Source organism: Micromesistius poutassou, assembly GCF_964030765.1.
Source record: "Micromesistius poutassou genome assembly, chromosome: 13".
NCBI classification, from domain to species: domain Eukaryota; kingdom Metazoa; phylum Chordata; class Actinopteri; order Gadiformes; family Gadidae; genus Micromesistius; species Micromesistius poutassou.
In genome coordinates this window covers 12,659,635-12,685,834 of record NC_140283.1, presented here as the reverse complement: position 1 = coordinate 12,685,834, position 26,200 = coordinate 12,659,635, and the positions used below count along the sequence as shown (strand labels likewise).

Genomic DNA, 26,200 nt, shown 5'->3' with positions numbered 1-26,200 from the left:
GCGCGTAGGGCATCCACTGGGCTGGGGGGGGACAAAGGACGGAGCTGACAGCTGGTGGGGAATATCACACATCAGAGATGGATGTTCGCCTGCAGGGCTTGGCTCTCTGGTTGGCAGCCGTGCTGTCAGGGCCTCTGTGTCTACGTCAACTGGACTTGAGAGAGCGGGACTTGAGAGAGTTGGGCCGTTTCTGAAATGGCATACTACATACTGCTCGTATACTGATCGTGACGTAAAAGTAGTAAGTAGTATGCAGTACGCGAAAAATGTTTTTTTGCAGTATGCGACAGTTACCCGGATGATGTACTAATCGGTCAAAAAATTCTAGTATACATCCAGAGCTCACTACGTCGGATACTGTATCCCATAATGCAACGCGGCACCGCTGAACATTTAAAATAATGGCGGACAATGCGAGCGGCGAATACAAATACAAACATGTATAAATGTATAATTAGTTGTAATTAGTTGTTTATTTTGATGTCGTGTGTTTTTCATTGTTAACAGAACAAATGGCTCAACCGTTTATATTTATAACCGAATTTTTTGGTCATGTGACTGTGTAGTACACTGCATGATACTTGTCATACTTGCATACTATACTGCATACTAGGGCGAGGAGTAGTATGTAGTGCACAGTATATACTGTGTCAGTATGTAGTATAGCATTTCAGAAACAGCCAACTTTGAGGAAGAACGAAGAAGATGGCGGCGCTCGGCGAGGTCCCATGCTGACGGAGATTTCGGTATGATAGATCAGTTGAATAACAGTTTAGCTCTTAGTTATTGCGTGTGCGACATGTTTTAATCTGAGCTACGGAACAGTTACCGCTGGAGTGGCGTGTGGAGGAGCGGAAGACTCCACGCCATCAGCGCTGAAGATTCATCCGGGGTCGTATTATTAACAAGTATAGTTCGCGTAGTGCGAGGCGACCGTCCTCGCTAGGTAGTGCAAAGTGTTGACTATTCAGTTATATTACTAGCCCGTCGCCAACGTTGGAAGCTTGTCACGCCAAAGAACGAAGAGCCAGCCAGTTCACTGCTACAGACCGGGACGTGTCTGTGGCTCCTGCTCTCTCCCTCTCCCGCCATTGATGCACGGTGCGGTGGGTGAGTAAATAGGCTATCCTGCTGCCACACATGGCTATCATTCTCAACGGACAGCAACGCAATCGTGATGGACATGTCTAATTGGTGAACGGTCGGCACACACGTAACGTGGACAATCCGAACCAAAAGGAACATTGAACCGAGAGTGGACATATTGTTATTGAGTGTTATTATGTGTATGGTGCAAAACCGTTTCTGAAGTTACAATTGACATACTTGTTACTGTTGTGTAATAGTGATAGTGTTGTTAAGCCAAACCGTGAAAGTGTTATTGAGCCACTCTGGTGAAGTGGATGTTGATGTAAGGTTTTGAACATTATATGGTGGTTACAGGTTGATAGGGAAGCTATTCCTCTCATTTACTTTTCTATTTTACTTAGCATAAGAAAACTAGTATAATAAATAACCACTCATTTTTCAACTTTTACACTATTGCTTTTATTGTGGAGTTTTTCTTCTCTGAAGTAGGGGCGTCTCACCCTCTGTCCTTAAAGTGTAGTAGTTAGGGGGAATACAAGGTAAGTCACACACACAGCTACTTACTGGTATTCTATTCTTTAGGTCTTCACTGTGACAGGTCTAAATTCTGAAGCCTAAGCTATTGTACTTCAACTGAGCAGGCAGAGTAGACACGAGACTAATAGGCCTGGGGGTTAGGGACCTAGATCCTCTGATTTCCAGCCATTCAGGGAAGAGTGATTTACCCCTACTAAGCGGACGTAGGTTCCGTCCGCTACACATGCCATTTAAGAGAAGTTCTCTGAAAAGCTCTTTGAGGTATCTTTTTGCCATCTTTCTCTCTTGTTCAAATGTTTGGAATCACATAAAAATGTTCTTGTTAGGGACCGAGCCAAACATGGCAAGGTCCCTATTGAAACCCTCGTGATTCTTCTTATTATTTTTAGCCACTTCGACTGCATTTTTCCCCCCCTGCACATATTCGAAAACTCATTTTTATTTGGCACATTTGTGGGGACTGGTGAAAAATTTGATATTCTAGCCCTCAAATTCACATTCGCCCCTAGGTGGCGCTATAGCAACTGTTCAAAAGTGCAAACTTTGCACAAGCAGCACGCGTCACCGGTTTGGCCTACACTCATGAAACTTTGCACACACATGCATATCCTCATGATGAACAAAAAAGTCTCTTGAACTGAACACTTCCGGTAGCCATATTTTCCGCCATTTTGAATTTAGTTAAAAACAGTAAATTCCCCAAGGATCCCAGGTTTTTCGACTTTGACCAAAATCCTTTGGCACATATCATATATGGCCCATTATCTTCAATCTGACTTAAGGCACCAATGAGTTCTAAAAGGGGTGTGGTTGAAACCTCGAAAATAGTTAATTGCTCATATCAACGTCAAGTTGGACGCCTATGATGTTGGCCCCAATACAAAAGTTGTTCAGAATCAAATTCTGAACAAGATAAAGTCAACATATTTTCAAATGGGGCGTGGCATCGAAATGGGCGTGGCCTGACACTAAAATCGCCACAGTTCATAGACGCAATGTTTGATTTGAGCGGGACCCACTCAGTGGCTGTTAGGTACCAAAGTTCTAACTGCTCAATTAAAATTAAGTCGATTGAAAAAACAACATGGCCGCCACAGGCTCTGGTGTCAGGGTAAATCACTGTGCGGAGACCGTAATAGTTATGAATATGAAATTCACAGGACATGTGTAGACTGGTGCCGATAGCTCACATACCAAAATTTGTGTTTCTATTTTTTGTAGCGCCCCCTACAGGAACTTAAAAAAGCAGCCCCTGCGCCACGTTTCACCAATATGTATGAAAATCGGTAGGCACGTATAACGTGCCAATACCTACAGAAAAGCCTCTTGGACCCATGCTCCAAACCCCACAGGAAGTCGGCTATTTTCATTTTGAATTTTCAATCTCGGCGGCCATTTTGAATTTTTTTTCACTTTTTTGCCTTGTATTTGAATGAACTCCTCCTAGGGAATTTATCGGATCTGCTTCAAAATTGGTCAGTACAGTCATGAAGTGGTGCTGAACCAAAATCGTGCTATTTGTGACTGTACGTTGAAGGGCGTGTCCGTGGCGTGCCGTCAAAGTTGGCCATTTTTGAATTCCGTCGCCTTGTATTTGAACTAACTCCTCCTAGGGAATTTATCGGATCTGCTTCAAAATTGGTCAGTACAGTCATGAAGTGGTGCTGAACCAAAATCGTGCTATTTGTGACTGTACGTTGAAGGGCGTGTCCGTGGCGTACCGTCAAAGTTGGCCGCTTTGAATGGAATTTTTTCACTTTTTCGCCTTGTATTTGAACTAACTCCTCCTAGGGAATTTATCGGATCATTGATGTAGGGTTAATGAACATGTAATTCAGTTAAATGTGGTCTTACATGTTAATGTCAAAACAATCAGTAGGACACCACAGGGCACCTCTGCTTCTACAGATTACATAAATTCGCGAAATTTTTTTAAAACTGCGCTTTTTTAAAACTGCGCGCAGTGATGAACGGGACCTCGTACTGGCTTGCGGCTGCGCGAGGTCCCGTTCATCACTGCGCGCAGTTTTAAAAAAGCGCAGTTTTAATTCATTTTGATGCCCTGGCTGTAATTTTAGGTTAAGTATTGAGTAAGTAAATGAAACCAAATAGCAGAGTATCCACATTAATTGCCTTAAAAAATAACAGTAATAAAAGAAACGTAACGTTGTTATTTTAAAATGACAGCACTAGTTTGAGGCATTTATTTGCGCTCTCAGACCTTAACCTTTCTGTCGTGTTCGGGTCAAATCTGACCGATTTCCTACTTTCATCAATCATACATATTGTGTTTTACATTTTATTGTCTCAAGGCCTTATGATATCCTCCACACTAGGCATTTGAACATATACAATTGCTGATCACCACTTTCATTGAATTTTGAGTGGTTTAGTCAACTTTGTAACACCTGTGGTCCACCATCACCACCGCACGCACACACAGTTTCTGTGTCTATTCTTTGTATATTCACTGCAGTTATTCATGTAAACCATGACTCTGAGACATTGTTTACAGCTTAAAGGGGAGTTAAATAAAATTTGGTGATGATCAATTTTTTTGTGTGTGTTAATGTAAGAGCAATTAAAACAGGCCAGTCAAAATTGACCGGGAGCACCAAAGTAAGGGCGGAGAAATGAACACGACACAAAGGTTAACCAAGACTTTATTTTCTTCTTCCCAAACGCACGTCTTTCACTGAAAATAAACATTTCATGCGCAACTAAAAGACGCAAGGGAGCAAAAGTCTTGAGCATGTGTACACTAAAGTCACAAATGTGTAACAGTAAAGTTGAAGTCGGAAATATTTATGTTGCATGTGTACACTAAAACAGTAAATTTGAAGTCGGGAATCTTTTTTCTACCATTGTAAACACAAAATAGGGGCTACGAGTTCACAAGTCCTTTGTTACAGGTGCACAAATCCTATCCTGTGCATCACAACTTCAAAGAGTCACACACTTTTGCTACAATCATTGCAGCGCAGTTGGTGCAAAACACATTCACACACCCGTGTTTCATAATCTGAGAATGTGCACATTTGTGCAATCGTAAACCGTTCCTCACAAATAAAATGATATAGATCGCTATGTTCATTTTAATGAGCTCATTTGCACTCCCTGCACCCCCTGCCGGCAACTTTCATTGGTTTATGCTGCAATTTTGTCCCGCCCACGGACGCTCTATGTCATACAGATACAAATCACTTTTGCTACACATGTACCACCTAGACGTGTTGCAACAGTACCCGCAGGAAAAACAACAGCTGAGACTCGTAGCAGCAGATTCAAGCAGTTGTATCGATGGACTTGTGCTCGCTCATTAAAATGCTCAATGAACATAGTGATCTATATCATTTTATTTGTGAGGAAATATTTCACAGATGTGCAACTTCTGATGCATTAGTTCACATTTGGGTTTACGAATGCACAAATGTTGTGCACGTTCTCAGATTATGAAACACGGGTGTGCGAATGTGTTTTGCTCCAACTGCGCTGCAATGATTGTAGCAAAAGTGTCAAGTGCATGACTCTTTGAAGTTGTGATGCACAGGATAGGATTTGTGCACCTGTAACAAAGGACTTGTGAACTCGTAGCCCCTATTTTGTGTTTACAATGGTAGAAAAAAGATTTACGACTTCAAATTTACTGTTACACATTTGTGACTTTAGTGTACACATGCAACATAAATATTTACGACTTCAACTTTACTGTTACACATTTGTGACTTTAGTGTACACATGCTCAAGACTTTTGCTACAATAATACCTTCATAGTACTGGCGGCCGGTGAGTTACATGGGAGTCAATGGGCGAGAGGAGGAAAGTCCTCCTCCGAGTGGGTGGGACCATAGATATATAGAACATATATTATGTTCTATATATCTATGGTCCCACCCACTATATATATGGGTGGGACTAGCTAAGGGATCGAATCGCGCCAACTACGCGGTGGTTGGTTCATACGCACTGCGCTATGAACCAATAAGCAGGAGCCCTGGCTAGGCTCAGTGTTGCCAGATTGGTCAGATTTACAGGTCTACTTTTAACCACGTTAGATTGGAAAAATGATCATTGGGCGGAAAATGTGCCCAATCTGGCAACGCTGTCTCGGTTACGAGATCAAACCCACGCTGCAGTGCATCTCAGTCTAAGAGACACAAAGCAAGTGAAAGGTAGACCAATTCCCAAAATCGAGATCACCAAAAGTAATGGCAGAGTCAATGGTGTGAGTGCTACATGGTTTGCTAAGTACTCATGGCTCACTGGTAGCATTGCTAACAATCGACTGTATTCCTGGCCCTGTTTGCTCATGAATAATATCAGATCTCCAACGTGGACTGTTCAAGGGCAGGAGAGGTTTACAAATTTGGCCATTATTTTGATTGAAAAGAAAATGCTGAAATCACTAAACAAAAGATCCAGTTTGGTATGACCAGGTCACTGATATCTTCGCAACACAAACCTCAAGGAGGATTGACTTGATATACAAATTAAGTCCCTCAACCATGACCAACATCCACATTTACCTCAAACAATGTTAGGCTTGCAGCCCATGTAAATAGTTGTTAAATAATGTTATTGTTGTTCTTTTACTAGTTTGTTACTCTGACCGTTTTGTGTGATATTGTAGAAACTAGGGCTGAACGATTTTGGAAAATAATCTAATTGCGATTTTTTTCCCCTCAATATTGCGATTGCGATTTAATATGCGATTATTTTTTCACGGTCCTCATATCATGTATTTTTCAACGAACACAAGCAATAAATCTATCTGTTTCATAATAAACAATATCAGATTTATTTTCGAACTCCTTCTCCCTCATCCTGGTGCTCAATGTGTTAAATGCATCGGCATTTTTATGTGTGTTTGCCAGCATACGTTCTATGTGGGCGTCTGCGTCTCCTCTTTGCTCCATGTTGAGCCACGACTCATTTTCACCCGACGGTCCGACAATGTGCTGTTACCAGGCACGTGCACACATAGGGCCCCAGGGGTGCTTGAGCCCCTGCCCTTTTTGCCTGATATTAAAAAGTGCCCTCTGAGTCTCAACAATCGCGCCCGCAATAGCGCTCGTCCGCGATCCAACCCCCCCCCCCCCCCCCCCCCCCCCGTTAACAATCGCGCCCGCAACAGCGCTCGTCCGCGATCCAACCCCCACGTCAACAATAGCGCTCGTCCGCGATTCCCCCCCCCCCCCCCCCCCCCCCCCCCCCCTGGCTGTTACCGCTAATCAAATAATAATTCCCATAATGCGCGCGGCTGAGCGGGTGCCTGTTACGTCCAAAGAGGCGTATGCTTTTTGGAACTGGATTGGACCGAGGTGCGTTCGCTTTTACATCTCAAGCGAACTGAGACCACCTCTTTAGCGAGGTCTCGGCCGGCTGATTTGGTGCGCTGAGGTGGTTTTTTTTTTCAAGCCGACGAGGCTGTGATCGAAATGCGGGACAGTTGCGCAGCATCGTCTTTTTTATAGCCAAAATAATTCCACACAACTGATGTGCCGCCCCTCTTTGGTACCAAACTTTCAGCTGTGCGCTCTTCTGACGAGCCTGAGGCCATTGTGCAGCAGGTTAAAGCGCAGCGTCTCTCCCTGCCTGCACTGCTTTGCTCCGCTCGGCTCACTCGCAAGTCACGTGACCAATCAAATCGCAGCCTTTGCGGTTAGAAAATCTCGTTTTGTCATATTGTGATTGACATTATCGCAAATGCAATTAATCGTTCAGCCCTAGGATGTTCGTGCAACAATTGTAACTGAAAATAAACATTTGATGAACCAAATTACAACCAATAGCTTCAGTCATTGAGGGCAGATTTTTTTTATTTAGTTTTACAAATCAAGAGTAGGCCTGATTTGACTAATTGGCTTTGCATCCTTTCCTTCTGCCCTTGTAGTCCAAGACATGCTGCCCACCAGCTTTCAAATTACAATGCTGCCACTAGTGGCTTTGTATAAATTTTATTCACATAATTATCCCTCCCTGCTATTTTGTAGTTCACCAAAACACCCTGAAACAATTTGAGTCACACATTCTTATGCCACCATACGCCACAAACAGTGCAAGCAGGCCAATGGCAACCAAGCGCGCAGTCCTTCCTTCCTCACTTAAAAAAACACCAGCCGCCACTGGTATGAACTACATCCAGAACCAGAATTTGTCAACATCCAAAATATAATGTTTTGAGTGACATGAATGAAAATCCTACAGGTGCTGCAATGAGAGTAACATATTCTGTACTCTTCTTCTGAAATGTTCCTGCAGGTTACAAGCAGAATCCGTTTGTGGTACGGCCCAGTTACCATAACTGGGCACCATGGATTGGTCCCGACACAAGAGGCTCCAGTATGGTGTCAAACACAGAACACTGCAAAATCCACACACCAAGGAACCCAGATGAAGAATCCGACCTCTTAATTACAGAGGACCGGCTCACTGACGAGATTCTGAAACTGAAGGTATTTGCACACTGTGGAGTATTTGTATGGTTTTTCTCATTGTTAAATCTATCAGGGCTGTAATATTTGCTATTTAACATCATAGATGGAAGCTGTGCTAAGTCTCTGCAAGGGGTGTGGCATAGACTCCAAGGGCTCCAGGATGGACCTTATTATGAGGCTCCGCAAAGAAATGCAGAACCGGTCAGCATATGACAAAGTGTTTGCAAAGGTCTGGGGGGCTTCTGGTGAGTTGATTTATATTCAAAAGTGTTTGCATCAGTAATAACTTTCAGACTTCACTACATTTCACTGTAATGGTTACTCATAGCGGGTACGATAACTTTATTTTACCAGGTGGATGTGCTGTGGTCACATGCCCTTGTGCTGTTGTTTATGGAGTTAAACTCAACCTAAGGGCTGAGAGCCCAAGAGATTGTGCTGATCTGCTGCTATCAATGAAGCATTTCCCCAATGTGACCTTGTATGATTTTGCAAGGGGACTGGCAACACATGCATACAAACATAAGAGAGCCATAGTCCTCGCCCTTAAGCCCTCATGAGGGGAGACTGCTGGATCCTACTGATGACAACATCAGATTGGCCTCTGCAAAGAAAGTGAAAGTCAGCTTGCCTTGGCTAACTACAAAGAAGCCAGTACCTGATGAAAATGGCCACCCTATTACAGGGTCATCAGAGCATTATGCTCTTTGTGACCGCTTTCATGAGGAACACCAAAGACCCAAAGGATGTTCTGCACAAGGTAGAGCTTGTGCCTGAGTTACGTGGCTGGGCCAATAGCCAGTGTGCCGAGCAGCTCTTCAGTGGACTGAGGAAGAACAACCACTTCTTAGACATGATGAGTCCATCGTCCCATATTTTTTTTAATGAGGAACATTTTGCACCAATGGACACAATGCCAAAACAATAGAGAACATGAAGAAAACATTGGGGAGTGCACTGCAAATCCAGTTGAACGCCAGTGGGCAGGCGGTTTTAGGTATCTACGTTAGAGGCCTGCAAGCCCGACGGGCCCTGACGGGCCCCGACACAATATGCAAATTCGGGCCGGGTACGGGCCTTAAATTCAATGAATAGCACGGGCTCGGGTAGGGCTCAGGCTTGGCACAAGTAAAGTTGGTTTTATGTATTCATGATTTTTTCAATTATGATGTCAGAATTCAGGTCAGAAAAACATTCACCCGCACAGCTTTTTATTTCTCATTTTCTATTTTGGATCATCGCATTTACAGCGTCATCTTGACAAAGGATGCGCCGTGGCTACTCGCGCTACTGTAGAAAGTCAATTGCGCCGGGCGCAAGATAGGGCCCTTCTTCTGTTTGGCGCACATGGCTAATTTGCATACGCGCACAGGACTGTCGGAATGGGAACATGTCGGACTGGCAGCATTACAGGGGCACGATTACGGGCTGGCGGAGTTACATTTAAAAATAAATAAGAAAAGCGGAATCAATTTGTGGCGCTCGTTGTTCAATCTGTGGCGCAGCGCCACACATTGGCCTATGTGTGGGAAACACTGGGAGTGTTGTTATTTTATAGTGTTTGTGCGGAGTTATTTAATAAATGCGTTGTTATTTAATAAATATTCAATTCAAAGTGATTTAATTCCTTTATTTCATTCACTCACGGTGCTTACTAAGTTCGCTATGGACAAGGAGCTCATGTGTGCTGCTCATTTATCTACTCCCGCGGCGCATAAGATTTACCGATGTCATATATCCTGGCTGTCCGTTTCATGCTGCTATTGCGACATCCCGTTATTTCGACATTGAGGTCTAATTCAATTCATGAACGCTTGTCTTTGCAAGGGTTAATCGTGTGTTAAAAGTATTATTTGTTTAATTGTTCAAGTCGGCTTTCTGAGAAACTATTACGCGACCGAAGTATCAGGAAACCGGCATGTCTAAATAGCGGACCCTTTTAGTCGGGCTCGGGTTCGGGCTCGGGCTCAGTAATTGCTTAATTTGTCGGGTAGGGTCGGGTAAGGGCCTGATTGCCAGGGGTCCGGGCCGGGCCGGGCCTGAAATTTTAGGCCCGTGCAGGCCTCTAATCTACGTGCACAGTATAGTTGTGACATTCGGATGTCAAACTGGTATTGTCTTTGTAAAGCCATCTCCTGCAATAAAAAGGCTTTATTAATCCAATGTGTGGAAATTCCTAGCAGTAATTGTTTGTTTTGGTTAACACATACTGTTTAGAATGTCAAAGGTCATAATCTTAATTGTTTCCCTTGCCTGCTGACAGCATCAGCAGCCACTGCTCATCCTGCACAGCTGCCCAGTCTGTAAACACTGCAGCAGCCTCTGTTGTGACACAATCCGTGGCACCCCCTGCGAACCAGGCCGCTGCCATCATCCCACCACTGACCACCGGTACGAACCAGGCCGCTGCCATCATCCCACCACCGACCACCGGTACGAACCAGGCCGCTGCCATCATCCCACCGCTGACCACCGGTACGAACCAGGCCGCTGCCATCATCCCACCACCGACCACCGGTACGAACCAGGCCGCTGCCATCATCCCACCACCGACCCCTGCTGTCAACGTAGCCCCTACAATTAACGTAGAAGCTTCTGGCATGAGTGCGACAATAGCAGTGGAAGCTCCAGCTACAACCACAACAAGGTATTCCAGAGATCATCACAGTACAAAAATGTAGCACCTAATACTACACTATCTAATGCACTAAAATATAATGTTGTACAACTTGTAACATTATTTACTAAGTCAGTTGCTAGAAAGACATGCTATGGTACAAATTCCACACATTGCTTATTATGTTTCTGTCATTTCTGAAATTGGGCTTCTCTGACCATATTGCAGGAGGTTTTGAGGTTTGCAGTGAACACTTGTGGAATGAAGCACATATACCACATATGTGCCGGAAGGGAAGTAACGGAGCATGAGATGGACGAAGGACAATTGACATGGGTAAATGTATTTTTTTTATTTTTCTTGATTTAGTTCTAATAGGCCTAATATGGCCCACATTGGCCCACACAAAGTGAAGTATTTTCTTCATATAATTTAGTTCTAAAGAGGTTTTCTGTTGTCGTTTGTTTTTTTCTGTCAAGTATGATATAGTAGTAAGTACTTAACTGACTGTCATTTTAAAGCTCGATGATGTGTTGGATGAGGCGAGGCGATTTCAAGTGGGCACCACAGTTTTAAAAAGGCTGGACTTCCTGTCCCTGGGATTGGACAGAGAAGTGGAGGCAACAGTAAGTACACTTTTAATCACACAAATATTTGAAAATTGTTTAGTAAAATGTCTTTGCAATCCATAAAACATTCTGTTGTTTTATTACAGATCGTCAACTGTTGTTTATCACTGGTCATCAAGATTGCCAGGCAAAAGGTGTGTATGGATATTTTTTGTATCATTTCAAGGTACAACTTTCTATCATTGATAGTGCTTATTTATTTTGTGTAAACCCAAATAATTTAAACTGGTGTTCTGTGATTTACAGGGAAAGGATGTTCATGCTGTGGATGTTATCCCCACTTGGAGACCTCTCAATGTCGACCCGTTTCTCTCGCTGCCAGTAAGTTCTATGCATGTGTTGTGTATGGCTTAAGTTTGTTAACCCTGTACATAGTGACAGTATCTCGTACTATGGTTGCGTATCTAAAAATATCTTCATGTTGAAACTACAAGCTCTTATTGTTGTCATTCGAATGGTGCAGGTAGATGCAGCATCTAGAGACTGCATCCTTTTTCCTGTATGGAAACCAGGACACTGGATACTAGGTGTAAGTTTAACAGGCATCATGTCAGAGTTTTTTATAAGAATGTCACTATTTTATTATTATTTGGTCTATTTGGAATTTAAAATCTACTTTTAGATTTTAAATTCCAGCCACACATTGTCATGAGAAGTGTAATCTATGTCATGTAAAATAATCTGCTTTGTCACATATATGTTCACTTAAAAGTTATGAAAAAGGCATTACAGTGAAGCTGTAATGTACATTTGCAGTATGTTACGGTCTGGCTCACAAGACCACAACAAAAACGACCAAGGGAGGACGGAGGAACGATAATAAAGATATAATTTATTTACAACTAATAGAATGTGCAACATAACCATGACCAAACAGAAACCAAACGAAAAAAGGAAACGGTGGCTCGGACGGAGCTTCGCTGGCGGCAGGCAGAGAGAGACCGAGCAGACTGCAACCCTCTAATATAGACACAGGTCACAGGTGTTTCCCATCAGGGCCCCGCCCCGCCATCAGCCACTGCAGGGGGGGAAGGGAGAATACAGAAGGAGAACACCTAGACTGGCCTGGGCCGTCACACCCCCCCCCATCAAAACAGGGTCCCACCAGGAACCCTGTGGACCAACCAGCCACGACAATTACAACAATAATATAAAGTACATTACCCAATAACTACAATAATATACATTACCCAATACCCAGTTTTCAACATGTGAGGAAAACACCATCTACTCCCAACATCACCTGCGTGACCCCCATCCCTCCCAGCAACTGGTACCTGGAAGCAATTTAAGAGAGAGAGAGAATACACAACAGAGAAGCAAAAAATCAAACAGGAGCACGAGACAAAGCGTCGGCCACCAAGTTGTCCTTCCCTTTAATATGCCTTATATCTAAAGTATAGGCCTGGAGAGACAACGACCAACGAATAAGCCTCTGATTTGCACACCGCAGTGAGTTCAAAAATGTGAGAGGGTTATGATCTGTGTAGATCACCACTGGACCTGAGCCCACATACACTTCAAACTGTTGTAAGGCCCATATGAGAGCCAGGGTCTCTTTCTCCACCACAGAGTAGTTCAGTTGATGTTTGTTGAACTTCCTGGAAAAAAAACACACAGGTTTGTCAACAGCAACATCATCTTCCTGTAAGAGTACTGCACCAGCACCGACAAAACTGGCATCAACCTCCAACTTAAACGGACTGTCCAACCGAGGTGCAGCCAAAACAGGAGAGTCGCACAAAATCGCCTTGACATTCTCGAACGCCTGTTGACACAAAGGAGACCAGATAAACGTAACTTTCGCCTTCAACAGGTCAGTCAACGGCGCAACAACAGTAGAAAAATTGCGACAGAAACATCTGTAATAACCAACCAAACCCAAAAACCTCATCAACTCCTTTTTTGTCAGCGGTGGAGGATAACCAGCAACAGCCTGAACCTTCGCCAGCAGAGGGCGCACCTGGCCCTGCCCAACCTGTTTACCCAGGTAAGTCACTGTGGCCTGAGCAAATTCACACTTTGCCAAGTTCACAGTAAGCTGCGCCTCGGACAAACGGACAAACAACCTCTGGATACGGTCAATATGGACAGACCATGAATCAGAAAAAACAACAACATCATCCAGATACACTGCACACCCTTCCAGATCACCAACGACTTTATTCATCAAACGTTGGAAGGTGGCAGGCGCGTTTCTTAAACCAAATGGCATGACCTTGTAAGAATACAACCCAGCCGGAGTGACAAAAGCAGAGATCTCCCGCGCTCTCTGGGACAATGGGACCTGCCAGTACCCTTTTAAGAGATCGAATTTGCTGATAAACTTGGCAGAACCCACCTGATCTACACAATCGTCCATCCGAGGCAAAGGATAGGAGTCTGGTTTGGTTATACTGTTAACTTTCCTATAATCTGTGCAAAACCGCTGCGTATTATCCGGCTTTGGAACAAGTACGCACGGTGACGCCCAAGCGGAGGACGACGGTTCCGCAATGCCATTTGACAACATGTAAGCAATTTCTGCATCTATCAACACACGCTTCTCTGCACTTACCCGATAAAACCGTTGTTTTATCGGCTTGGCTTCACCGACCTCAACATCGTGCTCCAACACACTGGTGCAGGACGGAGTGTCCCCAAACAGACAAGGAAATTTTTGAATGAGGCCAACCAACTCTGTGCGCTGCGCCTCCGACAGATGCCCCACAACGAGATCCAAGTTTGCCAACATCTGGGAATTTTCCAACCGACCAGACATCACCGCAGAGTCAAGCTGAGGTAAACCATCCTCACAAAATCTGTCACCAGAAACATTCAGTGTGTTACCAACACAAACTGGATGTGCACCAACATCTGGCACAACATCAGCTGACTCACCCTGCGACGGACTCTCCCGAACATGGTACGGCTTCAACAAATTTACATGACAAAGTTGATTCTTTTTTCGACGATCAGGCGTGGAAATCAAGTAGTTCTGTTCCGACAGCTGCTTGACCACTGTATACGGACCCATAAACTTTGCTTGAAACGGTGACGTCACCAAAGGCAACAGCGCCACAACCTGGTCACCTTCAGAAAAATTGCGACACTCAGCTCGCCGGTCATAAATACGCTTCATTTTCTTTTGGGCTGAGGCCAATTTTTCTTTTGCCAATTCAGTAGCGGCATAAAGACGATGTTTGAACCCATTCACATAATCAATGAGATTCTGCGGAGGTTCTGCCTCCTCCCAGCCACTCTTCAGCGCAGCCAGTGGACCTCTCACCGTGTGACCAAAAACCAACTCATTTGGACTGAACCCCGTACTCTCTTGTGTAACCTCCCTTGCTGTAAGCAACAACCACGGCAAACCTTCCTCCCAATCAGCATTCAACTGCACACAATAAGCCCGCAACAAAGATTTTAATGTTTGATGGAACCGCTCCAGTGCTCCCTGGCTCTGTGCGTGATATGCTGAGGACTGGTTGTGCGTGACGTGTAGCTGTTTCAACACTTGAGCAAACAGGTGTGAGGAAAAGTTTGACCCCTGGTCACTTTGAATGATCCTTGGAATACCAAATATAGAGATGAACTGGCTGAGTGCACACACCACCGCCTTGGCTGACAGCGTGCGCAACGGATACGCAGCAGGGTACCTGGTACTTTGGCACATCACCGTCAACAAATACACTGAACCAGACTTAGAAGGGGGAAGAGGACCAACACAATCAATTATCAGATGTTCAAAAGGTTCACATACTGCAGGAATGGGACACAACGGAGCCACTTTAATTACCTGGTTTGGTTTCCCTGTCATTTGACAGGTGTGACACGTTTTTATGTATGCTGAAACACTTTTCTTAACCCGTGGCCAGAAAAAATGACGCAAGATCCGGTCATAAGTTTTTGCTACGCCCATATGACCAGACTCATCATGCGCAACACTGAGAACCACATCACGGAATTTCGACGGTACCACAACCTGATACACTGGTTCCCCCATGAAACCCTCTCCGTGCGGCACCCACTTCCTCAGCAACACTCCTTTCTCCACAAAATAACCCTGTGCCAGGTCCTTTACCTCACCCACAGGACGCACAGACTCAAACAGCTCTGCCAATGTGGAGTCGGCCTTCTGTTCCTTCACCAATTCACTGCGAGATATAGAAAATGGAGAGTTAGACACACGTGACAACAATGATTCAGCAACAATGAGTTTTTGGTCCGCCTGATCCGCGCCACCGGCGTCCGGACAAGCTCTCATCATTGCGCGGGTCACAGCGCATGCCTTAAACACCTCCGGGAACCTCTTCTCGTTTTCATCTGGCCCCCGAATACCAAGCGGTACCGGGACAACCAGCGGACGAGCCGGCTGATCCGGCCAGACACGGCCCCCTGCAACATCGTTCCCCAAAATGACATGGATCCCTTCTACAGGCAGAGCAGGACGCACACCCATGTTCACTACTCCACTGAACAGATCAGACTGTAGGACCAGTTTGTGTAATGGCACACGAAAAACTGACATCCCCATGCCTCTTATGGGAACAAAAGAACCCGTATCCGACTCCTCGGAAAACGGCAGAGCAGACCCCACAATGAACGAATCAAATGCCGCCGTATCCCGCAACATTATCACCGGGACTTTGTCCTGGCTGCCCACCAGAGACACGTAACCTTTTGAAACAAACGGCAAAAATGATTTCAAATCAGGATTCAACTGAACTGACGACGGAACATCTCCACACTGCCTCACAGCACCAGAAACGGGCGCAGCCATGGCAGCTGGCTTCACAAATCCGCCACCAAACTTAGTGCGCGTTTTACGCACAGGGCACTCATTTTTCCAGTGTCCTTTTTCGTGACAGAAATGACAAAAATCCTCATTCTCGCGGCCCCGACCTGGCAGCCAACTGTTATGACCCCGATCATTCCTCCTAGCCGGTGAAAACCCAGCTCGAGGCCTGTCCCAGGAGGACACCCCCCCCACTGGACCATCAGCACAGACAGGGAAATCTCCTCTGCCTCTCTTATGTGTCAACAAGTAATCATCAGCAAGCGCGGCCGCCTCCGCCGCCGTACTCACTTTCTTTTCACTGATGTACATTGCCAACCTCTCAGACACTGAGTTTTTAAACTGCTCAAGCACAATCAGGTCACCCAGCCCACCAAAATCTGTTACACCGGCAGCTGCACACCAGCGGTGAAAATGCGTTCCCAACACACGTGCAAACTCCAAATGAGACTTGTCCCCTTTTCTCCAGCTCCGAAACCGCTGTCTATACGCCTCCGGAACGAGCTCATAACTTTGCAAAACCGCAGCTTTAACCTTTGAGTAGTCACCGCTGTCAGACGCCGGCAGCGAGGAAAATGCTTCCTGTGCGCGCCCTGTCAACACACACTGTAACAACACGACCCTGTCCGCGTCGCTCCAAGCTCTCGTATTGGCTACACGCTCAAACAAGACAAAAAACGTGTCCACGTCTCTTTCATTAAACTTCGGGACTAACCTTAAACTACTCAAAATATCACCGGAGTCACCACTTCGACCCCCAACAAATTTACCGTCGCTCATGAGATTCAACCTCTGAGTTTCCAAGTCCAATTTAGTCAACTCAACCTGCTGCTTTACTTTTTCCAGGGTCACAGCCTTCTCCAAATCAGCCTTTTGCCTCAGCTGCTCCAATTCCAGTTGCTTCTCTGTCTCTAACCGGAACCTTAACGTAAGCAACTCCTTCTGCTGCTCAAACGTTAAATTTGAATCTGCAACCTGTGCACTGACTCTACCGGCAGCCTTTCCCTCCGCAGGTGGCCCCGACGCACACGCCAACACACCCTGATCATACAAATTCGCCAACACAATTGCCTTCACATTGTCTTTCAACCTTTTATCAGAGACATATATCTTATAAACCTCAGCGAGTTTCAGCATTAATTAAACTAAATTTAAGAGGATACGTCTTCTTGATTCCTCCAAGCTTAGTTGCTATGGCATTATTTATCCATGTTCATGTTTCAGTCTAATATTGAGGAACCGTTCAATGTTCCCGTAAATTAATGTTTGGTTCGTTTTTGTGTTTTGCATGGTGTTATATTGTTATTATTCATATTGTTATGTTTAGGAACCGTTCAATGTTCCTAGTAGAGTTAAGAATGTTGGCAACCGTTCAATGTTGCTTTTGCTGTGTTCTAAAGAAGCCTGTAGAGTTAAGAACGTTATCAACCGTTCAATGTTGGTTCTGCTGTGTTAAAAAAAGCCTTTTGGTGATGTGTTCATTACATTTGTGGTGATCAAGGTAGCACAATCTGGAGTCATACTATGCACACCTGCTCTACTGTTGCTTAAACCAATAATGGAAGCCAATTAATTAAGCAAGCTTAAATGGCTTAAAATGTTGACCACAAATGTCACGTCACATCAAAATCATGTGAGGTCTTTAATAGTGTATTTCACCATGCTATCCTTTTGTCTTTTATAGCACCATTGCAGCAAAGATAGTGCCAGGATCCTGGGCATTTGTTTCAAACAAGGTGATGGAAATTTCGGATTTATATATGCCTTGTGAAATGTGCTATGCATTGGAATAGTACTAAGAAATGTAATTGTATTAAATATATTTAAATATAATTGAGTTGTCAATAACTTCTGGCTTTTTTATCAGAATATTCCAGAACAAGCAGGCAGCGCGGACTGTGGCGTGTTCATGCTAATGGTAAGTGATAAATAAGTGATGGGATTGTGCACCTCGGCATTAAACATAATAACATAAGCAGGTGCCAAGAGAAAAGGATAATTGACATGGTTTATATGTACAGTAACAACTGTGTATCAACTGTTCTATCATATGAAAAGAATGTTAACCGTTGTTTATAATATGGATTACAGTACGCACTGTACATGGCACTGGACTGGACCTTTGACTTCACTCAGGTCAGCAATTTAAATATGTTAATGTACAGATTTTAGGATTGAAACTACAATGACATCTTTCTTCATCTACTAGCATGATATGCCACATATAAGGAGATGGTGGTGCCAGCTTCTGTTAGACAACATTGAACACCAAAGGTATGAACAACTTCTTACTTGATAACTACGATGTGTTTCTGTGGGGAGGGGGGGGCTTAAAGGAACAGGAAAGGTACTGTAGTTTGTATTAGTCCCCAGCAAGAGGATTTTGTCAACAATAATATCACTTTATTTTCCTGTACCAAATGGACTCTTAAACCGAAATATGAACCAAACCATGTACCGTCAAACCCCCCTACATGAAAAGCATCTTGCTAATGTCACCCCTTTGACATTTCTACGTAGGAAGAGAAGACGGATAGAGCCCATGACACATGGAAGAGAGCAGGAGCAGGAGTTGGCAACATGTATTGAGCAGGTCTTTTATTTATTAATAATTTATTTTTGATTTTGTTTGTTTGCATGTGTTTCTTTTTTGGGGGAATATAATATTTATTGAATACAATCAGTGCTCATTCAGTATTTCTATTAATGCTGTTTGGCTTAATACTAACTGGAGATGATGTATTCAATAGAAGAATCTTATTTGTTTCAGTTGCCATCTTGCCTGTTGGAGATCGTCTTTGCTGAGGTCGTTCTTCATGATGGAGACAGAGCTCTAATGACCCTGTCCCTGGTGCCTTCCTGCTTCAGAGAAGTGGTGGAGAGGGAATACTTCAAGAGAAAAGTGCATTTTCTGTGGCTTGACAGTAAGATTACAAAAACGGTCGTAGCTATACTGGTTGCATACTGCATGTTTTCCATGTTAAATCAATTAGAGAAATCATCTTATTCTCAAAATTGTTGTAACAACAGGTGTTGCAACAGGTGTTGCAAACTGGACCATATTCTCGGCACAATACAGGGCAGACTTTTACAAAATGTACACTCTGGATACGTTTAGAGAGTGCAGGGTGACTTTCAAAAACTGCATACCAGGCATGCATGGAAATGTAATGAGTACTTCTTTCAGTTATTGCTACCTAAAGATGGCAGTGAAAACTTGTTTTTAAAACTTTTGTAGAAGTTGTTGCAAAGACTGTAGTGTGTTGACCAAGTACTTTTATAAAAGTACTTTTATACAAATTTATTCCTATTCCATGGGCATCCATAAGGCAGTAATGATGGTCTCCTGCAGTAGTAAACGAATAATAAATATGGATATAAATAATTTAATAACTAATAATTGTAGTCGTTTAAAACTGACACAAGTAAACATTGCAATTACATGTAATAAAACCCAAGAGACACAAAAATAGAACCTTACAGTGAGTATCTCTATGGGTAGAATACTGACCAGAGGACTTCTAGACACCAAGGGTTTCTTCAATGTGATAATCCATAGAAAATAAAGGGGGGCCCTCTAACAAGGACTGTTTTTATTTACCGACAGGCTACAGGAAAGGGGAAAAGAGGGGGGCTGCAGGGCATCTACTCCGAGAACTTGCACGCTGGCTTCTGCTCTCACACACAATAAATGGGCCATGGGTTGGTGGGTGAACATTCATTTATTTTTATTTATGATTTTATTTGGTTGAAAAGTTTCCAGGATGCTGTGAATGTAAGTTGCAAGTTACAAGTTGTAAGTTACTTGTGGAGACCACGAGTGGTTTTACCACAAGTCCATTGGGTTGAATTTGTTATTACCCAGTGTGCTTTGTGGAATGGTCTCAATGTTTTGTTTTATTTCATGTGAATAGCCTAGGCCTAATTTACTAGTAGGCCTTTTTTTCAGAAAGCAGATGTTCGTCACACTATGTCATTGATGTGAAATATTAATGGAGGCTATCGGGTGACAGCAGCAGAGGGCTAACCTGCTGTGGGACTCCCAGCATCCTGCTCTTAAAGGTGACATATTATACCACCAGGTGGGAGTGGGATTAGACCTTACAAGCCATTTTTTTTAAATCACAAGTGGGCGTGTGCACCTAGATGTACGATGGTAGACTGATCTATCCAGCGCACATCTAGGTGGACACGCCCACTTGTTCAAACGGCTTGCAACGGCTAATCGCATTCACACCTAGTGGTATAACATGTCACTTTTAAACACGCTGACGCTGGAGGGGTGTTCTGACAGGCAGTGTGGCGTCGTTCTGATAGGCTTACCTTTTTTTTGTGATTATAAATATGCGTCTTCTCTCTCCCCTGCTCTCTGTCTCTCCCCTGCTCGCTGTCTCTCTCCCCTGCTCGCTGTCTCTCTCCCCTGCTCTCTGTCTCTCCCCCAGACCAGGGCAGGACGCCCGCCTACTACTACAACTGCTCCAGAAAGGGCCACTTTGGCCACGTGAGTCGCCGCTTCAGTCTGCACCGCAGCATCCTCTCCTCTTGTCCCTCCCTCTATCTCTTTACCCTGCTCTCCCTTTCTTCATTTTCTCCAAAGCAAATAATGAATCAAATTTATGATCTAAAGATGAATATTATCAAAAAATATAGCGAGCGTGTGCCCTTTTTGCAAGATCAGTATTAGGTGTTTGTGTGTGTCTCAGGCATGTACACAGCGTCGGATGTGTAATGGGACCTACCCCAGTATGCCCTTCATCAATCACTACGACACTCCCGTCAACTTCAACCAGAGGGAGCACAGGGTGAAGTGGAAGGTCAAAGGTAAGCTCTGTCTCTCTTCTCCTCTGACACACAGCACCCTGACCCCACTAGTTTCAGAATGCCACTGAATAACGTTGTGATTTTATTTACTATTCCCCCCCATCCAGAACTTGAGGAAGCCGGCCTGCTCGGCACCACACCCAAACCCCCCCGCTGCCCCGGGACCACCGAAGAAGGGGCAGAGGACCAGCCACTACTACAAGAAGAAGAACCACCACCGGCAGCAGGAGAACGCCAACACCCGGCCCCTCCTCCGCCAGGAGGAGGGGCCCGGCTCCAGCTCCACCCCCACCCACACCCACGCCCCGCTGGCCGGCCGTCGTCTTCAAGACCAAGATGTCCGCCAAGCTGAAGCCGATGCCCGTCAGCGGCACCGGCAACCAGTGGAAGCCCAAGCGTGACGTCCCCGCCACCAAGGCTTCGCCCTCCTCCTCCTCCTCCACCACCGACGGCGCCACCACACCACAGAAACGCACGTTCTACGGGGAGAAGTGCTTCTCCCAGGGCGGGGAAGAGAAGGCTGCGAAGAAGAGCAGGAACAGGAACAAGAAGAACCCCAACCGGCTGAACTGGGGAGCGGCGGCGACGGAGCCGCGCACGTCGCCCTTCAAGCGCGAGTCCTACACCCCGCAGCAGCTGTACGGCGGCCGTGGGGCGGGGAAGGAGAAAAGGAAGAGGGCCAGCAGAACAAAGAAGAGGTCATCTAAAGGCGGCTGCACAGACATGTACCCCGCCGACGAAAACCTCTTCACCATCAAACAGAGGAAAGGGAAACGCAAGCAGTAGAGCGACACGGTTACCGCTACAGAGCTGAGCTGTTGGTCTTGTGTTTATATGAACACACAACACAACACACAACTGGTTGATTTAAGTCAAGTGAAGGCGAGTTAACCAAAATTGATATTAATAAGTGGCTGTCAAAGGAACCGATTGTTAATGTTTTACCTTAATTTCCTTATGAGTCTGCTCAACCTCTGTTCAAATAAAAAAGTTTTTGGCTTGTAAATCTGTCAAGCCTATAGACTTTGGTCTCATTTACTTTCATGCTGTGCGTTTGCAAGTTCCAACTTGGAGATTGAATATAGTATAGGAGACTACCATTGTGCCTCTGATATAAGCTGGTAGTTTTCAGTGCTTTACAGTCTGCTTATTCTTGTAATAGGCCTATAAAACAGTCTACTGCAACACCTTGTGGTTATATTCTGCTAATCAAGTTCTCGAATGGAGGACCAAGCAGAGGAATCATTCACGTTGGAAGTAATCTCTTCAACTCACTAAACTCCATGCTTATTATTATTTTTTTACTATTCAGTAGCTTTTAAATTTGTTTTTCATGATTGATGGACGCAATATTAAATATTGATTTGATCCAATGATGGCCGTTTATCTGTCAACTGTCTTGAAATCTCACGTTTTTCTGGACACGCATATGTAATATTTTGTGTGCCTACTATAACTATAGCTTGTATAGTCTTATATCTTTACTGAAGCGAGTTTAGAGGCTGTCATAATGTTGACCATAACTGTAAATGCACACCAGTCAACCACCAGCAAGTCCCAGAGACAGAGTTGGGTCAGATATGGGAAAGGTATATTAATTATGTTACTTACATTTGACATGTGTGTTTTTCAACGAATGTTTACTTTGCTAAGCAACGTGGAACCAGTCAGCTTCAGATATGATCCATCTTGTGGAATCTGCAGTCAGAAGAGCTTTGGGCCCGGTTTCCCGATAACGTCCAGTCTTAACGCGCTACAAAGACTCCTACGTTTCTAGACGTATCATTTGTTTACCTACATAGGCATGGTTCCCGAATGGTCTCCTACGACCAGTTCAGTAATGCATTACATTACTGGCGTGAGATTCTGTAGAATCTTGTAATGCATACCTTATAGCAGGGTCCGCGGGTGTAAATGTTGACTGTGGGGGGGGAGGGGACGGACCGACGATCGGGATTGACGGGGGGGGGGGGGGGACGCGTGTTTTTTGTTTTTTTGGCCGTGAGAAATTGGATGTGTGGCGTGTGTAAGCAGGCAAAAACGTGTGTCACACGGTGAAACCGTGCAAGTTGGCAGCTCTGAAATGTATAAATCGAATTACGTGGGAGCCAGAGGGAACCAAGCTCCCAAAAAGGCAACAAAGTCAAAAAACTGAGGGGGTCTCTCATATATCTGAAGGTGTCTGCCATATTTGGCATTGTAATTTAATCTTAAACAACGCTCATTATCCATCCCCGTGCGGTCTTACCTATTATTAAATAATAAAAAAAATAATAATTATAAAAATATATATATAAAAACAGATTTAAAAAAAGATATGAAAAAAAAAATTGGACCTGCGCACAAATGTTTTTTTTGGACCTGCGCACGCATCTTTTTTTTGGATCTGCGCGCTCATCTTTTTTTTATCTTCAAAAAAAAGATGCGCGCGCAGATCCAAAAAAAAAGATGCGCGCGCAGGACCAAAAAAAGATGCGCGTGCGCATGTCCAAAAAAAAGATGCGTGCGCATGTCCAAAAAAAAGATGCGCGCGCAGGACCAAAAAAAGATGCGCGCGCGCAGGTCCAAAAAAAAACATTTGTGCGCAGGTCCAATTTTTTTTATTATTATTTTTTTTTTATATAATTTTTTTAATATAATTTTTTTTTTAGAATTTTTTTTTCGTAATTTTTTTTAATATACATTTTTTATATAATTTTTTTTAATAATTATTATTTTTTTATTATTTTTTAACTGTCTTCTAAATTAAGGAAATGATACAGGGAAACGAATAAATCATTACACGCCACGAGTGAACTTAATAAGCGATCGAAATACTTTTTTCAACCACCGCCTCTTTCCCTTGACATTTAGTTTTCACCTGACAAATGCGACCGATGTAATTAAGGCAACCCGGTCTCACAGGAATCCGTGAAATGAGTCAGTCTACGTGACGTATAGAAGGCTAGCCTATATTTTAATCTAACATCTTTAATGGTAAGAGACTGCACGGGGATGGATGAGTGTTGTTTAAGATGAAATTACAATGCCAAATATGGCAGACACCTTCAGATATGAGACCCCTCAGTTTTTTGACTTTGCCTTTTTGGAAGCTCGGTTCCCTCTGGCTCCCACGTAATTCGAACACTGATTTATACATTTGCAGGGCATGTTAAATAAGTGCGGTGTAAAACCAAAGATAATACCGTTAGCATCTACATCTTGTATTTAATAAGCGAAGAAATAGCCACATCGTTGCGTTCTAAAACTGGACCTGGCGATTTGACATGTTCAATCTTTGAGGACTCCTTGCAACTTGCGACGACCAGTTCACACTGCTGCAACTTTTCCCCTGCGACGTCCCAAAAGAGTCTCGTTGCGTCGCGAATCTTTGGTCTGAACTGGTCTTAGGAGACCGTCTATGTGGTGTAATTAGAATAGTTGGTTGAATAATGGACTAGGCCAACATGGACGCAAGATAAGCTAATGTGCTATGATGATATTGCTTTTGATAAAGGTGATGTGTACCTTTTTCTAAATATTGTTGTTTTATATATATATTTTTACAATTTAAATTTAAATATGGTATCACTATTAAATTGTGACTATATGTTTCTGTATACAAATGTTATATCTCCTGTACATGTTTGTATATAATCGTGATATTATAGTACCTGTGGTGTAACTTTGGTGATTTGGATACACTATGACCCCAAACACACTCATGTGTCTTGGGGTGATTGGGTGATTGGCAGGCGAGCCTATAAAAGGCCGCTGCGCCCTGTGACGCATCACGTACAAGGAACATGGATGAAGGGCTAGACCCGAAACGTTTCCCCTTGTTTATGTGTCCTGTAATTGTTGTTTCTGCTTTTAAAATACTTTTGGAACTTCTCAGCCCTAGTGTGCGATCTCCCCATTCTTCACTTGATAAACACTTAAAACATTAGTTTGCCAGCTGCTGGTCAGAGATGACTATGGGCATCAAGAGAATTAACATGAAAAAGTCCAGTGTTAAATTTCACATGACATGTCATTCACAGCTGCTAGTCAGTGATCAAAGTGTGAAGTTCAAATTCAACAATATGGCCAAATATTCAGGTATAACTTGAAAAACATTCTGCAGTTACACTTATGCTAGAACAATAATCCCTGCTCAGATGCATCTAAAATACAATTTAAGACAATAAAATGTGTGATAAACACTTAAAACATTAGTTTGCCAGCTGCTGGTCAGAGATGACTATGGGCATCAAGAGAATTAACATGAAAAAGTTCTGTTAAAATTCACATAACATGTCATTCACAGCTGTCTTGACACGTATGGCTTCACAGGTCTAACTTGAAAATACATTCTGCATTAACATTTTGCTAGAACAATCAATGTAGCAATGTAACAATGTAGAAAAATATAAATAAAATAAATCTGTCAAATTTCACGTTGCCTTATTAGCAATAACTACATAACTTACAAATGGGTGTAACACACATTTTACAAACTTTTGAGTTATTAACCAGCAATTAGTCTGAGAACACAACACAAAACAATTATGTGAACTTGTCAAATTTCACAGCTGCTAATCAGAGCTGACTCCAAGAGAGAAAACCTGTTTCTTTATTTCACTTTTCTTTTTGCAACGTTTAGACAAGACAAAGCTTTTTCTTTAGAGATCGCACACAGAGCATTTTGGGCCATTATCCAGGAACACGTGTTTCAAAGGTGTACTTAAGGTCCTCCGGATAGGAAATATTGAGTGCATAAAGGAGGCCGAGAAGGTAGGCCACGGGAGTATCCGGAAGGTCCTTTACTACTATGGATTCCTCTAAGATGAGTGCGATGTTTTGGATCTTGGGGGATGAGGCTTCAGCCACACAGGACATACAGAATTCCCACAGTGACTCCCTTGGCAGCCACGTCATCTGGATCAGTTTCCTGTTTGAGGACATTAAGAAATATGATTTTCAATTCAAACTCACATCACATACTACATGTCTTGTAGGGAGCCAGGCATCTCAAATTGGATTGTCATATCCAATATGAAGTTGTCTGTCATTTTAGCTTTGTTGTTGAAGGACCATTCCGGTGTATACTGATCCATATCCCTGTCATTCAAGCCTATCTGGTGCTGTCCATGGGAAAAATGAGAAAATTTGTAAAGCTGACTTAATGTGGTATTCAATAACACACAAGTTTAAGCAAGCACTCCGATTGGTCAATTCCCATTCTAGAGTGTGTTTAAATGCCTGGTGAAAGAACGGACAAAAATAATGTGCCTAATTACAGAAAGTATCGCTACGCTAACTAGCTGAAACT

At 43.6% G+C, this 26,200-nt stretch overlaps 1 protein-coding gene across 2 annotated transcripts; it reads left to right on the top strand.

Moving 5' to 3' along the window:
* The first annotated feature begins 741 nt into the window (after positions 1–741).
* On the top strand, positions 742–21,377 carry LOC311357726 (uncharacterized protein). 2 transcript variants are annotated; one of them, XM_084477763.1, is made up of 18 exons: positions 742–1,110; positions 7,888–8,081; positions 8,167–8,308; positions 10,327–10,710; positions 10,909–11,016; positions 11,202–11,306; positions 11,396–11,443; positions 11,556–11,630; positions 17,771–17,822; positions 17,954–18,004; positions 18,178–18,222; positions 18,296–18,360; positions 18,607–18,679; positions 18,857–19,010; positions 19,694–19,792; positions 20,529–20,587; positions 20,790–20,907; positions 21,015–21,377. In XM_084477763.1, the coding sequence occupies exons 8-18, from the start codon at positions 11,563–11,565 to the stop codon at positions 21,257–21,259; spliced, it is 1,029 nt and encodes a 342-aa protein (XP_084333889.1). In that variant the 5' UTR covers positions 742–1,110; positions 7,888–8,081; positions 8,167–8,308; positions 10,327–10,710; positions 10,909–11,016; positions 11,202–11,306; positions 11,396–11,443; positions 11,556–11,562; the 3' UTR covers positions 21,260–21,377. The 2 variants fall into 2 exon arrangements, with proteins under 2 accessions (XP_084333889.1, XP_084333890.1); XM_084477764.1 differs by lacking the exon at positions 19,694–19,792 and having other exon boundaries at positions 18,857–18,988; positions 20,534–20,587.
* Positions 21,378–26,200: the final 4,823 nt, after the last annotated feature.